Source organism: Sus scrofa, chromosome 6 (assembly GCF_000003025.6).
Source record: "Sus scrofa isolate TJ Tabasco breed Duroc chromosome 6, Sscrofa11.1, whole genome shotgun sequence".
Classification (NCBI taxonomy): domain Eukaryota; kingdom Metazoa; phylum Chordata; class Mammalia; order Artiodactyla; family Suidae; genus Sus; species Sus scrofa.
The window spans coordinates 56,554,006-56,571,348 of record NC_010448.4 but is presented as its reverse complement, the minus strand read 5'-3'; the positions used below and the strand labels follow the sequence as shown (position 1 = coordinate 56,571,348).

The 17,343-nt window shown below is 45.9% G+C and overlaps 2 protein-coding genes across 13 annotated transcripts in view; one reads left to right on the top strand and one right to left on the bottom strand.

Moving 5' to 3' along the window:
- Positions 2,992 to 10,166, top strand: DPRX (divergent-paired related homeobox). The gene is made up of 3 exons (XM_013998736.2): positions 2,992 to 3,056; positions 7,815 to 7,969; positions 8,847 to 10,166. Exons 1-3 carry the CDS (start codon positions 3,005 to 3,007, stop codon positions 9,252 to 9,254), a joined length of 615 nt encoding a protein of 204 aa, XP_013854190.1. The 5' UTR covers positions 2,992 to 3,004; the 3' UTR covers positions 9,255 to 10,166.
- Positions 12,710 to 17,343, bottom strand: part of LOC100626318 (cationic amino acid transporter 3-like) — a 48,589-nt gene continuing 43,955 nt past the window's right edge. For 7 of the 12 annotated variants that reach the window (XM_005664804.3, XM_021093401.1, XM_021093398.1 and 4 more), the window contains 5 exons: positions 17,159 to 17,261; positions 16,780 to 16,979; positions 16,417 to 16,583; positions 16,037 to 16,145; positions 12,710 to 15,872 (listed from right to left, as the gene is read on the bottom strand). In XM_005664804.3, the coding sequence (XP_005664861.2) occupies positions 15,751 to 15,872; positions 16,037 to 16,145; positions 16,417 to 16,583; positions 16,780 to 16,979; positions 17,159 to 17,261 (701 nt within the window). In that variant the 3' untranslated portion in view covers positions 12,710 to 15,750. 12 annotated transcript variants of the gene reach the window in all.

The window sequence follows — 17,343 nt, the reverse complement described above, 5'->3', positions numbered from 1 at the left end:
AAATCTAGAATTTGCCCTGTGACTCAGCTTGCTAGAAACTCTTCAGAGCATCCTCATCACCACAGATACCACTAGACACCACTGGAACTGCTGGAATATGTTCCAAGTGTCGGGGGGATGGTACCACCAGCCTCCCCATGCTGCGTGGCTTGATCTTGCTCTGGGTCCACTCAACACCAGCAGCCTTCATGGCACCCAATAAATGAATTAGGGGAAACTTTCCAGGTGGAGTCATCTTAGGTGGTCTCTTGGGTACCAGTTATTTGGGGAAAGGTTAGGACCTAGTCTGTAGTGCAGGAACTCATTCTCCATGTTCTAATCTCTCCTGTGAATCACTCCTTGATCAGCATAACCAGAACACTGCCCTGACCCACACTGCCTACTAGACATTCCTAACTTTGTTCTGCTTTGCGCTCTTCATCATGCCTCACTGTTGAAAAATATTAATATGCATATGCTTACTAACTTATTTTTAGTTTGCCCCTTCAGGGGAAAAACAGCCTCCGTGAGATCAGTGATTTGGGTTCATCCCTATATCCCCAGACACTAGACATAAGCAGCTCAATATGGAGTTCCTGCCATGGTGCAGTGAGTTACGGATCTGGTATTTGCGCAGCTGTGGCTGAGGTCTCAATTTCGGCTTGGATTTGACCCCTGACCCAGGAACTTCTGTATTACTGAAGATCAAAAGAATCAGGCCATTGATGGATTGCTTGAGTCAGCTTAAAACATTTCAGTGCCCCTTAGTTTCATTCCACCATAAAAATGATGTAATCTCCCTGCACTATAAACTCATGTGTTTGTCTTCTTTAGTAAGAGTGACTAGTATCGTTAGTCACTTAATATCTGTTGAATAAAAAAGTGAATTCAATGGGGAAAAAAAGGACCCTGACTTCATAGGCCTTACATTCTAGGAAAAGACAACAAAGAGATATATCACTGAATGCCAAGAAGTGATAAATACGCTGAAGAAAGATAAGGCAGTGCAAAGGGATGGAGATGGATGGGTGCATTGCTGCCAGTTGCAGCATAGGTCACAGATGCTGCTTGGATCTGGTGTGGCTGTGGCTGTGCCGGAGGCCTCAGCTGCAGCTCCAATTTGACCCCTAGCCTGGGGACTTCTATGTGCCACAAGTTCAGATGTTAAAAAAAAAAAATGCTATGCAAAGTTAAAGAAGTTTTGAACAAATGGACATTCTATTTCAGAAGATTTAACATTGCTTAAACACTCCTTCACCCAAAATGGACAGTAGATGCCGTCTATGCAATCTTTCTTTAATTGCAGGATAGTTCATTTACAATGTTAGGTTAGTTTCAAGTGTACTGCAAAGTGATTCAGTTATACATATGTCTCTTACCTATTTTTTTTTCAGATACTTTTCCCTTATAGGTTATTGATTATAAATCCCTGTACTCTACAGGGGTATACCAATTCGATCCTTCTAAAGATGGTGATAAAGCGAGCTAGTTATCAACATACTGGTTCTAGAATCACCTGAGGATTGCGTTCAAATCCTTATGCCTGGCCACACTCACAGAGCTGATGACTCTGGGGTGGAGTCCCAGGCATTTTTTTTAAAACTCCCCTGAGGCTCATAATATTCAGAGATGGTTTAAAACCACCACTAAGACACACATTCATTCATGTCATCTTCTTTTTCTCTCAGGCTTATCCTTGAGATGGGCTTTTTCAGACTTAGGTAGGCATGTCTGGGATATTTAATTTTAAAAGTCTAGATCCTAAAGTTCCCACTGTGGTGCAATGTGTTAAGAATCCGACTGCAGTGGCTCAGGTTGCTGCAGAGTTGTGGGTTTGATCCTCAGCCCAGCACAGGTGTGTCACAGGTTGCAGCTTTTTTTTTTTTTTTTTTTTTTTTTTTTTTGTATTTTTGTATTTTCTAGGACTGCACCCATGGCATATGGAGGTTCCCAGGCTAGGGGTCAAATCGGAGCTACAGCTGCTAGCCTACGCCAGAGCAACGCGGGATCTGAGCCACGTCTACGACCTCCACCAAAGCTTATTGCAAGCCTGCAACCTCATGGTTCCTAGTCAGATTCATTAACCACTGAGCCACGACAGGAACTCCCAAGTTGCAGCTTTGTCTTGGATTCAATCCCTGGCCCAGGAACTTCCATATGCCAAGGGTGAAGCCATAAAAATAGATGATAGATAGATAGATAGAAAATAGGTAGGTAGATAGATAAAAGATAATTAGACAAATGATAGATAGGTAGATAGACAGACAGACAGATAGATAGAGTTTAGGTCCTTCTGTTCCTCCCATTCAACAAGTAGTCAAATCTTGCACAGTGCCAGGCATGTTCCTGAGCCACAATGGTGAAAGTCAGGGCAAAGAGATTAAGCCATATTGGGTACTGGATCACCAGGGCTGCCTTAACTGTCAGCCCTGGTATCATTGGCTATAATCATTGGCTACAATCTTCATGGCTGTACATAACATCCACAGAACTTGTTAAGCTTAAAGCTGAAAGTGTGTACTCTTTGAGCAGTATGCAGAAGTTCTGCTTTTTTTTTTTTTGCTTTTTTTTTTTTTTTGGCTTTTGTCCTTTCAGGGCCACACCCGCAGCGTATGGAGGCTAGGGGTCAAATCGGAGCTGCAGCTCCCGGCCTACACTGCAGCCACAGCAGTGCCAGACACCCAACCCACTGAGCAAGGCCAGGGATCAAAACTGCATCCTCATGGATGCCAGTCGGATTCGTCAACTACTGAGCCACAATGGGAACTCTGGAAGCGCTGCATTTTAACAAGCTTCCAGGTAATGCCATAAGGCTGGTTTGTGGATTCCACCTTGAAAAGGAAAGCTAGTCTATACTCAATAAATACCATGTTAATGACAGATATGGGAAAAGATCCAGAAGGCTCAAGGATCAGATTAGTGGACTGGTGATGAAAGACTGGAGTGGGTGGGTCTAGGGTGTGGCTTCAAGAGAGGTATTTAAGTCTCTAGGCCACCTTGGCCGGTTCTGTCACTGGACCAGAGCATGGAAGCAGAGCTAGGTGACAGGATGTCAAACCCAGGGAACCTTTCAAAAGGTAAGCCAGGGCAGTGAGCATGGATGGAAAAGAGTGAGAAGTGGAGAGCAGCTGATAATGATGCTGTAGATGCTGCTTAGTAGCTGTCATCTGAAGCCAAACCCAATCAAAGGAAACCCCAAGTCTGGGTTTGAATTCCAAATCTTCTCCTTGCTAATTGTCATCATTCCTCTGCTTCTTGAGGGTGGGGGCTCTGGTCCTGTTAGGATGATTAAGTAATAGAATGTAGGCTCAACCAAGAAATCTGTTGGGATTTCTGGAAATTTGGAAAGCTCATCATTTTATGGAATATTTTTCTTGATTTCAGGGCTTGTGCTAAACCACTTCAGGCATTATCTGATTCAACCATTAAGATCTTTTGAAGTGGTAATGATTAGAAGTCTCTGTTTTACAGATTACATTGTTTACAATAAAATCTATGCATTTTAAGGGTTTGTTTGTTTTTCAAAAGAAAGTTTATTGAGATAAAAGCTGCTGCTAGTGCAACAAGGGACAACTTTCTGATAAATCAGGGAGAGATGACCCTGGCCCCATGTCCTGTCTCTGTTTTTATAACCCAGGAAGAGAGGAGAGGTCAGAGGTCTGCTGACCTGCTGATTGCTTGGGGAAAAATGGGTTCTTCAGATAAGCTTCCTGTTTGTTCCGGGGCCTGTATCTCCCCTATAGGAGGGAAGTGAGGAGAGGGCCACATGGCTTTCCTAACAGGGGTCAGGAAGGAGTGGGCCAGGTTGCTCAAGGTGGGGGCGGGGGCATTACAGTGAGATGGGTGGGGCGATAAAGGTTTGATAATTCTTGGGCAGAGGCTTTGAGTTCTAACTTTTTTTTTTAATATTACTCAATGAATTTAAGGGTTTTTTTTTTATTCCTTTAAAGAATCTTTTGATAATATTAAATAATGAAATTATAATGTAGTTAAATGTATTCATATTTAAGGGTTTGCTCAGTCTACATCTTAATTTCAAAATCCTGCCCCCCAGGTGTCATAAAGATATTTCCCAAAAACGTCCTCTAATAGTTTTAAGTTGTGGCTTTCTCGTTATGTCCCCAAGGTCTAATATTCCTAATGAACTTAATGCAGAGTTATCTTGGAGTTTGGGTTGCTTTGGTAAATGTCTCTTCTTTTTTTTTTTTTTTTTTTTCAATTTTATTTCTAGCTGAATATGGCTAGTAGAGGAAATAACCTTACCATCCACGCAGAATCAGTTTTAGGAGTTCCCACTGTGGGTGGGTTAAGAACCCAACTGCAGGGCCTCAAGCTGCTGGGGAGGTGCGGGATCAATCCCCAGCCCAGCACAGTGGGTTAAATGAACTGGCGTTGCCACAGCTGCAGCTCAGATTCAACCCCTGTCTTGGGAATTTCCATATGCCGTAAAATTAAAAAAAAAAAAAAAAAAAAAGAATCAATCAGTTTTATTTTTTCCCTTATGATCTGACACATTTTTTCCTTCCCTTAGAGCAGAACAAGATTACATTTGTCACCATGCTTGTAAACATCCTTTCCATGTTCCTGATTCCAAGTGACATGCACATAATGTTTTTCCATTGAGTGTTTCCCAGAGGGATGGGGGATGTAACTTTAACAAAGTAAGGCAAGATGCTTTACTCCCTAATCTGCTAAGATTTTCTTTTTCAGCTTAAAAAAAAAAAAAAATCCCTGAGTTCCCTTTAGCTCAGGGATTAACGAACCCGACTAGGATCCATGAGGATGTGGGTTCGATCCCTGGCTCGCTCTATGGGTTAAGGATCCAGCATTGCCGTGAGCTATGGTGTAGGTCGAAGACACGCTTGGATCCTGTGTGGCTGTGGCTGCAGTGTAGGCCAGCAGCTGTATCTCCGATTCAACCCCTAGCCCAGGAACATCCATATGCCGCAGGTGCGCACCCCCCCAAAAAAAAATCCACTTTGTGGATGTGTAATTTATTTACAATAAAGTCTACCCATCTTACATACACAGTTTAATATGTTTTTCCAAATGTGTAGGCCTTGCTCACTCCAGTCAATCAGAGCTTTACTCATCAGGTAGGTATTAAAACTAAAACCCCCTGCTCAAATTCCCACCCCCTTCCCTATTTTTTTTCCTTCTAGAAATTACTTAGTGTTAGTGAACCAAACCCGGGTCTGTTTGCCCTCTCTCACACCCAGTTGCAGGGAAGTGTTTATTGTAAGGCTCTGTATAAGAAATCCAGGACAGCGAGAGCCCAAAAAGCCTGAACTCCTTGGTGGGTTTCAGCAAAGCATTTTATTTGTTATGGCTGCACCCACAGCATATGGAAGTTCCCAGGCCAGAGAGAGAACCTCTGTGCCTCTGCAGCAACGTGAGCCAGTCGGCTTCTTAACCCACTGCGCCACAGTTTTCACTCAGGCTGCCCAGGTTCAATTTCCTTAGCAAAGCCTTTTTTAGGACCTGCACCCAAGGCATATGGAGGTTCCAAGGCTAAGGGTGGCATCGGAGCTGTAGCCAGTGGTCTACACCAGAGCCACAGCAATGCTGGATCCCTCCCAGCCCGCATCTGTGACCTAGACCACAGCTCAGGGCAACGCCGGATCCTTAACCCACTGAGCGAGGCCAGGGATTGAACCCACATCTTCATGGATGCTAATCAGATTTGTTTCCACTGAGCCATGACGGGAACTCCAGCAAAGCATTTTTAAAGGCCAGGTGAGGGAGGGGCATCCCAGGGTCTGTGGTCAGCTCATACACGATTCTTATTGGTTGATAGTGAGGTCCAGGATAGACATTTACAGCCTGCCTCCTGTTCACACTTCCCGAGGCAGCAAATAGGTGGGCTCTGGAATAAATATTTACAGGCAGCCATCTCTCTATACTTCAGGATAGAAATAACTACAGGCACAAGGCAAATAACTTACTTGTCTTCTGTGAACCCTTAAACAAAGGTAATAACAGGACCAAATGAGGGGCTAAGCCCTGCTTGGATGAAAGACCAAGAGGTCACATACATCCTGTCCTTGGGGTCAGGGAGACCCCCAACTTCACCTGCGCAGACAGACACCACTGGGTCAGAAAGGGAGGGGGCGCCTGCCCATAATAAGTCTGGCTAACCCTCCCACTATGCCTTGCTTTGGATTCGTCTTGGCCAAAAGATGCGCACGCGGGTAGGGGAGGGGCCCCGGGTCTGGTCAGGTGTGAAAGATAAAACAAGATAATTGGCCAGAGGGAGACAAAGACCTGGAAGATCTGCCCCATCTAAGGGCAGGTTTAAACCATCTCTCTTCATTCAGGGAGGCATCCACACCCTCGTTCCTTTGGGGGGCTGTTATTGCTTTGCTTCTGCCTTAGATCAATAGACGACTTCTCTGCGTGCTCGCCCACGTGTTGTACTGTGTTTCTAACAATAAGCTTTATACCTGTTTTTACAGTCTTTGCCTCCTTGAAATATTCTTTCTTTCAACAGGGGGCAAGAATCAGGGCCATTCTGCTTTTAGCCTCTAGCTAGTCTAGAGGCTAAGATTTCTGGTTTTCACCCAGGCTGCCCAGGTTCATTTCCTAACTAGAGAATTAAGATCTCGCTTCAAGCCATCACTCACTGCTGTCTCACTTACACCTCCTGCCCCGCACAAGCAAAGCTGCTCCCAGGAACAGCCCCCACACTAGATGGCTTACCACTGGTGACCCGATATTGGTAGGTCACTATCACCCCAAATCCACAGCTTACATCAGGGTTCATTCTGGTGTTGCACATTCTATGAGTTTGAGAGAGCAGAGATTTTATTTTTCTATTTCATCACTGTGTTCCTAAAAAAATACCCATCTATACTCAATAAAAGTTATTTGGTGGGAGTTCCCTTCATGATTCAGCAGTTAACAAAACCCGACTAGTATCCATGAGGATGCGGGTTCAATCCCTGGCCTTGCTCAGTGGGTTAAGGATCCGGCGTTGCCATGAGCACTATAGACGTGGCTCAGATCTGGCATTGCTGTGGTCATGGTGTAGGTTGGCAGCGACAGCTCCAATTTGACCCCTAGCCTGGCAACCTCCGTGTGCCACAGGTACAGCCCTAAAAAGTGAAAAAAAAAAAAAAAAAAAGGTTATTTGGTGAAAGTTGAATGAATGACAAGGATAAAATCACGTGCATCTCACATTGGATTGAGTTGACTATCTCCACACACACAAAAATTGAATCAAATGTTGACACTTAGGGGATCCATAGATAAACAACCCTCTCCTAGGAGTTCCCTGGTGGCCTAGCAGTTAAGAACCTGGTGTGATGACTGCTGTGGCGTGGGTTCGATCCCCGGCCCAGGAACTTCTGCATACCTCAGGTGGGGCCAAAATAAATAAATAAACAACCTTTTCCTATGGTGGGTATATGGAGTAGAAACTGACAAGATGAGGCTTGATAGGGGAGTTCCCTCTGTGGAGCAGTGGGTTAAGAACCTAACTGCAGCAGCTCGGGTTGCTGTGGAGGTACAGGTTCGATCCCCAGCTCAGCCCAATGGGTTAAAGTATCTGGCATTGCCAGAGCCACACTGTAAGTCACAGACTCAATCCCCAGCCCAGGAACTTCCATATACCATGGGTGCAGCCATAAAAAAATAAAAATTGAAATTGAAAAAAAAAAAAAAAAGACAAGGCTTTAAGGAAACCAGCAGCCAAGTCATCCACACCGCCTGTAAATATCTGGGACTCTCAGTCACTTGACAGGTAAACTTGACTTCTGTGGAGAGGGAGGGGAAGCTCAGGGTTTTGAGAATGGAATTGTCTTAGCATCTCATTTGTGCCTGTCTCTCCTTCCTAGAAAAGTGCCAGAGCCATCCACACAGGAAACGAACTGTGTTCACGAAGAAACAATTGGCGGATATGAACTTATTTTTCAATACAAACCCATACCCCACGCCCAGCCTTCAGAGAGAAATGGCCTCAAAAATGGAAATGCATCCAAGAGCCCTGCAGGTCAGAAAATCAGGCCCCTCTCACGGAGCCACCCCCTGGAAGGACCCCAGAATAATTCCTGAAGCTTGATACCACTCCTCTTCCCGACACTCCAAAGACCCAGACCCCAACCCTACCCTCTTATCCTCCCTCCTAACCCCTAGAGCAAGGGTCAGCAAACTCTTTCTGTAAAGGACCTCATGGTAAATATTTGTCAGCCATTCTGTCTCTGCTGTGATAATGTAAAGCAGCCGTGACAACGTGTAGATAAACAGGTGTGTCTGCGGTTCCATAAAATTTTATGGACACATGTTTGAAGTTCATAGAATATTGGTGTGTCACAAGGTATTATTCTTATTGTGTTTCGCTTTTGGTTTCTTTTGGGGGGTGGGGGGTGGGGTGGCTGCACCCGGGACATGGGGAAGTTTCCAGGCTGGGGATTGAACCAGCACCACAGCAGTGAAAATGCCAGGTCCTTAACCCACTGAGCCACCAGGGAACTCCTCTGTTGGGTTTTTGCTTTTTCCCAGCCACTTCAAAATTTAAAACCTCTCAGCTCATGGGCCATACAATAAGAGCTGATGCATCAATCAGATTTGGCCCAGGAGCCTAGTGTGCACCCCCAGCCCTAGGACGCCCCCTGGAGGTTGCCACTTGGCTCTCCTTAATCTTACTGGGGCTGCTCTGATCCTGGCCTTACTTTCTATCCCCACAGCCTCTCATTTCTGCTCCTTCCTAGACCTACGTTGGCAAAGGGGCACCACAAATAGGATATAAGGGGCAGAGGGGTGGAACTAGCTGTTCTCACCCAGAAGTATCCATGCTCTTGGGTAAAACGAAAACTCTTCTGGAGCCCCACCCAAGTCATCCACCCACTGTTCCTCTCTTTTATCATCAGGTTTGGTTTAAGAACCGTAGAGCGAAACTTGAGAAAGCCAAATGCAAGGATTTTCAGCCAGCACACGAAGCTCAACGAGAAGCTCAACGAAGGCCATTAGCTGAGGCCAGAGTCCGGATCAGCTCCTCCAGGGGACAAACGACTACACCTCCCAGAAACCCTCATGCTGCCTCTCCAGCATCTCTAGTCTATACAGATCATCCACGACCTTCCTTCCAACTCAGCATATGGACCAGTTTGAAGACTCTCACACACCAACCTCTTGGCCACAAAATGGTGCATTTCGGCTGCTGCCAAGACCCTAACATATACTGCCTCTCTCCCATTTCGGAATCCCAAGCTCCCTCCACAAGCTTCTGTTCTAATTCTCTTGGCCTTTTGTCATCACAAAGAACTCAGAGACGCTAGACACAGAAAGTCACATCGTACTGTGATGTGTAATGATTCCCATTCAAGGAAATACTTCTCAGCAGTAAAAAGGAAAAAACAGGGAGTTACCGTCATGGAAACGAATCCGAGTAGGAGCCATGAGGTTGTGGGTCCTATCTCTGGCCTTGCTCAGTGGGGATGGTTCAGGATCCCGCGTTGCCGTGAGCTGTGGTGGAGGTCATAGGCACAGCTCGGGTCTATTGTGGCTGTGGTGGAGGTCGACAGGTTCAGCTCTGATTCAACCCCTAGCCTGGGAACCTCCATATGCTGCAGGTGAGGCCCTAAAAAGCAGAACAAAGAAAAGAAAAAGGCACCCCAGCCTTGTGTAGCTGCTGACTTGTGCTGAGGTTCTGGCACCTCTGCTCCACCTGGGAGCTTCAGAACAGTCGCTGGGCTTCACGGTGGTCCGGAAGCCAGTTCCTCCCCACTGGCCAGCCCTCTTCTCAATGTACTCTCCCCACCACCAAGTCCCCTTTTTGTCAGCTGTCATACTACAGGGGTAGAGGTGGCCTAACAGGATTTCAGTTTCTTCTTCCCCTCATTCTCTTGCCCACTGGAGACACCCACGCTAACCTGTCTCAAGAGCCGCCCCATTGTGTTTGCTTTTTATAGCAGGTGTTCGCCTACGCCATTTATGGTACCTTCCCAGAAGCCCCTCTGCTAGTTTCCCTGATAACTAATGAACCAAGCAGACATCAATTCCCCCTGTAATTGGCCATATCCCCCCCACCTGCCGCACGGGGGGGAGGGGGAGGAGGGGGAGGAGGGAGGAGGTGGCACGCGAAGACCCCCACCCCCCTCCACCAGCCACACACGGTGGGGAGTCGCTCCAGGACCTTGCTTCAGACGTGTAGCTCCCTCCATCCATTAAACCACTGATGTCTCTCTTGCTGACTCTGGGGTCTTTCTTTAGTCTTGAAGTCGGGCAAACGCTATTTTTTTTTCTTGTCGATGATTTCCTTTGCTGTGAAAAAGCTTTTAAGTTTAATTAGGTCCCCCTTGTTTATTTTTGTTCTTATTTCTTTTGAGACTGATGCCAAAAATATTGCTTTATTTATTTTTTTGTTTTTTGCCACACCCGTGGCATGCAGAAGTTCCCAGGCCAATGATCGAACCCATCCCATAGCAGTGGACCTGAGCCACAGCAGTGACAATGCTGGATCTTTAACTGCTAGCCCACCACAGACCTCCAAAAAATAATGCTGTTTTTTTTTATTAGAGTTGATTTACAATGTGAAACATACTGCCATTTTTAATTTTTTTTTTTTTTAAGGCTGCTCCTGCGGCATATGGAAGTTCCCAGGCCAGGGGTCGAATCAGAGCTGCACCTGCTAGCCTGCACCACAGCCACAGCCACACAGATCCAAGCCACATCTGCGACCTACACCACAGCTCACAGCAACACCAGATCCTCAACCCACTGAGCAAGGCCAGGGATCGAATTTGAGTCCTCATGGATACTTAACTGGCTGAGCCTCAAGGGGAACTCCCTTGCGATTTTGAGAGAAAAACGAAAAGAGAGAGGTTGGTTGATTCCATGAGTTGCTTTCTAGAGCCTTAGGATAAGAGCCCTTACATCAAATTCTGACTCCCTTCTCACCACCTGTCAGCCCAGGGTGCTGATAAGATGATAAGAAACATCTGAAGAGTTTTCAAAAACCTGATTCCAGGAATGGAGGCAGTGTTTGTTCTTCAGAGGAGGCACAGTTTTACCCAGGATTGTATCTAAACAAGGGTCAAAGCTCAAAGACAGCAACCTAAGCTGGAATCTTCCAGAGAGCTACACTTTCAGAGAAGAAAAAGGGAATTCCTCAGGGTGAGCAGGAGGGACAGGGTCAGGGGTGTGGAGGGGGCTGAGGGCTGGAGCCAGCGGAGGTGAGTGCAGGACTTTGACCTCAGGCTCCATGTCACAGCCCAGAGAGGCCAGGGATTGAACCCACACCACAAGAGTGACCACCCCCAAGCCACAGTGCCAGATCCTTAACCTCTTAGCTGTGCCACAAGGGAACTCCAATACTTTCTCTACCATACATGTTTTTATAAAATGTATTTTCCCGGGAGTTCCTGTTGTGGCTTAGCAGGTTAAGAACCTGACATAGTGTCTGTGAAGATACAAGTGTGATCCCTGGCCTTGCTCAGTCGGTTAAGGATATGGCATTGTTCAAGCTGTGGCATGGGCTGGCAACGCAGCTCTGGGAACTTCCATGTGCTGTAGGTGTGGCCTTAAAACGACAAAAATGTGTTCCCAGGAGTTCCTGTTGTGGCACAGCAGAAATGAATCTGACTAGGAACCATGAGGTTGCAGGTTTGATCCCTGGCCTTGCTCAGTGGGTTAATGATTCAGTGTTGCTGTGGCTGGGGTGTAGATCGCAGGCATGTAGATTTCATCTCCCCATTTCCAGATCCAGTCTTCCTTCCCCACCTAGCATGTCATCCCCCACCCACTCCGTAATTCTTCTCATCGAGCATTTGCTGGGTCTCATTTTTCTGGCTCTTACCAGACTATGAACCTGTGAACTCAAAGTCCATCTTGCTCTGTCTCCAAGCTGAAGCACAAAACTGTGCTTGATGAAAGAATCAGAGCCCCGGAGGAGTGTCAAGTGACAGAGCAGGTACCACTGGTACTATGCCACTTTATATATAAAGCATTGAGCATCCTCCAATTTTGGTACCCACAGAGGTCCTGGGACTAGTCCCATGTGGATACTTGAGACAAATGTATTCAAACAGGGGTCAGAGCACAAACAAAAAAGGGTGGCTCCAGAGAGGTCATCTTCTTAGGGCAGGTAGACAGGAGAAATTCCCCGAGGAAGTATCCAGCGTGAGCAGGACCAGGAAGGATGGAGAGAAGGATGAGGGCTGGTCCAACCAGGGCAGGTGTGGGCTGTGACCCTGGTGCTGAGAAGGTGAAATGAGGTCCTGCCCAGGATACTGTGCAGCTGCAATTCTTTTCCCTAATGTTTATTATTCTTCTTTGCCAGGATCTGCACATTGTTTCTATAAATGGCCAGAGAGTATTTTAGGATTGTGGGTCATACTACCTCTGTTACAACTATTTAACTCTGAAGTTCTGCTGGGAACAAAATGGAAAACATCTGAATAGGAGTTCCCTTGTGGCACAGTGGGCTAAGGACCCAGCATTGTCTCTGAGGTGGCGAGGGCTCAGTCCTCAGCCTGGTGCAGTGGGTTAAGGATCTGGCATTATGGTGGCTGACATTAAGTGCAGGTTGCACCTGCAGCTTGGATTCCATCCCTGGCCCAGGAACTTCCATATGCCATGAGCACAGCTTAAAAAAAAAAAAAAAAATGAATGAGCACATATAGATTAGTGACCTTGTTCCAGTAAAAGTTTGCTTCTGAAAACAAGAATTGAGCTAGTGTGGGTCTGCAGGCTGTGGTTTGCTTTGTTCTAAAGCAAAGAAAAGCATCATCGCTGTCATTGATAATTTATTCTAGTTGCAATAACATCACTAAAATAATTCATTGCCTAGACGCGTATCAATGATACACCTACTAATGTGCCAAGCACCACACGTTCCTCTAAAGATGGGGATACAACAGTGACCAAGTCTGCAAAACCTCTGCCCTCAAGTAGCTGACATTTTAGTGGCAGGATGAGAAAATAATGAGTCATCCGTGGTGGTGTCTGGCCCTTCACCCACCATGAGCTCATTCCAGAGCCTGAGAAGTATTTTGTTTTGTTTTGTCTTTTTAGGGCCGCACCCTTAGCAGATGGAGGTTCCCAGGCTAGGGCTTAAACTAGAGCCGTAGCCACTGGCCTATGCCACAGTCACAGCAACGCCAGATCCGAGATGCGTCTGCAACCTCTACCACAGCTCACGGCAACACAGGATCCTTAACCTCTGAGCAAAGCCAGGGATCGAACCCATGTCCTCATGGATACTAGTCAGGCCATTAACCACAGAGCTGCACTGGGAACTCCCTGAGAAGTTAATAATTAGCTAAAGTGACTCAGGTCCAGAAGTGTGTCATGGGTAAGCAACTGACCAACACTGTCAAATTGAGCGAATATGATACATGATAATTAGATACAGTGAATTTCAGATAAACAAACTTTAACATACATTTTATACATATATACATATTATGTGCATACTAACTATACGTAAACAAATTTTAATACATATCCATACATACATATAAACAGGCATAGCTTGTGTTATTGTTCTTCACATATTGTATTTCTTACAAATTGAGGTTTGTGGCAAGTCTGTGTTGTCAGATGATGGATAGCATTTTTTAGCAATAAAATATTTTTAAGTTAAGGTATATACATGGGGGTTTTTTTTGGTTTTTTTTTTTTTAGAAAGAATGCTTTAGACTACAGTATAGTGCAAACTTAACTTTTTTTCTTTTTAGGGCCCACCCTGTGGTATATGGAGGTTCCCAGTCTAGGGGTCAAATTGGAACTGCAGCTGCCGGCCTACACCACAGCCACAGCAACACAGGATCCAATCCACACGTGTGACCTACACCGCAGCTCAAGGCAATGCCAGATCCCCAAGCCACTTATGGAGGCCAGGGATTAAATTCACATCCTCATGGATACTAGTTGGGTCCTTAACCTGCTGAGCTACAATGGGAACTTCATAACTTTTCTTTTAAACACCACTTTCTTTAAAATTAAAACTGCAGCAATCAGAAATACCCAGGCCAGGGTTCAAGCTCGTTCCACAGACGTGAGAGCACCAGGTCCTTAAACCACTTAGCCACCAGGGAACTCCTAAATATAACTTTCATGTACACTGGAAAACTAAAAAAAAAAATGTGTGGCTCCCTTTATGGCCATAATCTCGATTGCCAGCAATAGCTCAGAGGTATGCCTATATTAGCTCTCCAGGTTGGGTCATATCTTTTAATTGTTATAGACAATGCACCATCTTCTTTCCTGGAGAATTGCCCACATTCTGGCTTTGGCTAATCGTGTTTTCAGTTGAAATGTGAATCTACCCCTTAGATCTACATAAGCTGGTAGTTGATCTAGAGGCTGGATTACATTCTGGTTCAACTTCCTTCAGACTGTTTTGGGGTAGGGTTCTGCATTGCCGGTGACAGCACAGTGGGCAGCACATGAGATCTGTCTGTCCCACATTAGCAAGGGAAGAATGATAATTGGGAGACAGCCACTGTTTCCATCAATAATTTCAGTTTCCATTCATTGCTTCCTAAAACCATGATTTCCTTAGAGCTTGCAAGGTAGTGATCTTTCTAATTCTGTTCATCCTCCTCCATCTATTTTTTTCTAATTCTTCTCATCACTCCGGTTCTCAGTAACTTGACCTCCATCCGTCCTTCACTCTGCTTCAGCTGTTTATTCCCATGGACTGTCCCAAACTCCACTATTGCCAACATCTTCAATGTTCATCGTCTCCATTCCAAGCCTTCGGTTCTGCGGCAACAACTTTTCATCCTGACTTTCAGTTTCACTTCCTATTTTTCAGGTGCACACAACAATAACTCTTTATCAACCAACCATGACTTATCATCACCTTCCCCTAACCTCTGGCAAGACAGGATCTGGGGGTTTGGGGTTTTTGTTTTTGTTTTTTTCCAATTAATAATTTTTCCTCAACAACTCTATTCTATAACTCAATAGTCTGTAACAGAAAAGTAAAGAAAAATAATTATTTACATAATGTTACACTGTATGTCAACAAATCTAGAAGAAATGATAAAAATGTTCATGTGGCTTTATCACTATGAAATGGCCCACTTAAAATGTTATTATTTTTTTACTTAAACTCTACTTTAAATTCCAGCTATCTGGAATTAAGATAGCTATGTAACATTCTCATGTTACTGTTTGCACAACTTTTTCTCTTCCTTTTACTTCAACATATTTATGTGCTAATATTTCAAATACACCTCTTGACACAGCATTGACTTACTTGCATTTTCTTCTCTTGTGGCAATCTTTGGGTTTTTCCTGGAGTGCTGCTTCTTTTTTTTTTTTTTTTTTTTGCTTTGCTTTTTAGCGCCTCACCCATGGCATGTGGAAGTTCCCACACTGTAGGTTAAATCAGAGCCGCAGCTGCCAGCCTACACCACAGCCAAAGCCAATCCTTAACCCAGTGAGTGAGACCAGGGATCGAACCTGCGTCCTCATGGATACTAGTCAGAGTCATTTTGGCTGAGCCACGACGGGGACTCCAAGAAGTGCTTCTTATGTGCAAGGTAACAGTTCATTTCTTCCTCTGTTGTTGGTTACATTGTAGTACTTAATTGTGAAAATTCATCTTGCGAGCACACTTATGAAGCATACACATTTCTGTAGGCATGTTATACTTTTAAAAGTTTACTTTAAATTATACATAAAAGTCATCCTGTCCAGTGGCAATAAATAGAAGGCTCTACATGTATCCCAATGTCACACTCCATAGAGGCTCAAAAAGTCCCTTGAACCAGAATACATTTCCCCTTTTGGAGAGGACCACACAGCATCTATTTGCTGGAGTTAACAGGATTTAGCACTAGAGGTGTGTTCATCAAAAGTATGGAAGTTGGAAGCTGGTGGGTTTTGATCACTCTTCTCCTCCAAGCTGTGTCGGATCCCATATCCAAAGTATATGGCAAATCCTAGCAGGGAAATGAGACCATGAGAAGGAAAAGCAGGCCCTCTCCCCCGTTAGAAATGCCCAAGAGGACTCCTAGTACAGCGTCTGCACAGTTTGGGGGAGATTTTACGAAGAAGGTTGGGTTCAGACACGCAAGAGACCTCTTTATCCCAGAAGGTCACTTACCAACAGCATTCCAGATGCCAAATTGGGCCCAAGTCCCAGTAGTCATCTGTATTATCAAGTAAATGTTCACAAAGATGCTGATCAGTGGGAAGACAGGCAAAGAAAGTACCTGCAGGCAAAGCCAGTGACTCCCTGAACACAGAACCCACAGCTGAGAGGGAGGCCCCACCCCACGTAGGCAGGGAGACCCCAGTCATCCTCAGGCTGTGCACACAGGGCCCACTGAGACAGGGGTGGGGGGGAAGCACTGGGTGGGACCGGGGAAGGTCCATGGGTTTGAGCAAGTCTCCCCTTCCCTGGTCCAGCAAAGGAGGCTTCACCTCAAAGCATGCCGACTTCAGCCACTCAGCCTGGACAGCTGGGCACATAAGGTCACCTACCCTAAAGTGAAGAGGAGAGGGGTTCTGGGGCTGCCTCCAAATGATGACAGTGATCCACATAATGAGCAGCAGCAGCAGCACAGCCCCTGCTGTGAACCCGGGGTCTCCAGAAAACACGCGGCTGGGCCACAGGGCCAGAAGCAGGCTCAGGATGGTCAGCAGGAGAACTGCAAGGGTCAAGGGGAGGACAGCAGGCTCAACTCCAGAGGCCAAATGGGCCAAGACCTCGGGTTACCCCTCCCCACACTGCCCACCCCAGGAAGATGCCATCACATCTGCAAGACTCCTCAGCTGCCAGCACACCCACTCCCTGCCCATCCTGTCCATCTCACAAGATGACCAAAGAGGAGTCCCCAGGCTTACCCAGCAGGAAGGCACATCCATAGACAATCTGGCCAGATTTCAGAGTCGGGGTGGTGCTGATAGGGTTACACAGACTCTTTAGAGGGTTTGAGGTTCCTGCTTCAGGTACAGATGGTGAAGGATTTCCTTCAACTATAGGCTCCATCTCAGTTTCCTCCTCTACTTTCTCCTTCTTGCTGAAGCTCTGGTCTGGCTGGTACCTGAATTAGAGGTATAAAGGTAACATGAACAGCTGCGCCTATTCATCCAGCATCAGACAGCCTAGTCCACTGCTTTCCTGACTCAAGCCCAGCAGGACATTTAGGAAGCAGAATGAGGGGATCATACTGTCAACCTCCATGAGACCAAGACCCCCAGTCAAGGTGTAGTGGAGTCTCACCTGAGGACCAGGACAGAAAAAGCCACTAGGAAGTAAGCAAGCAAGACCCCAACTGACAGGAGTTCCACAAGATGATGGATCTCGAAAAGTACTGCCATGATCCCTAGAACGAGGGTTGGGGGAGGGAGTGAGAAGCCAGTGGATATATCCAAGCTAAAGATTTTGATCCAAGAAGGGCTGGGTTG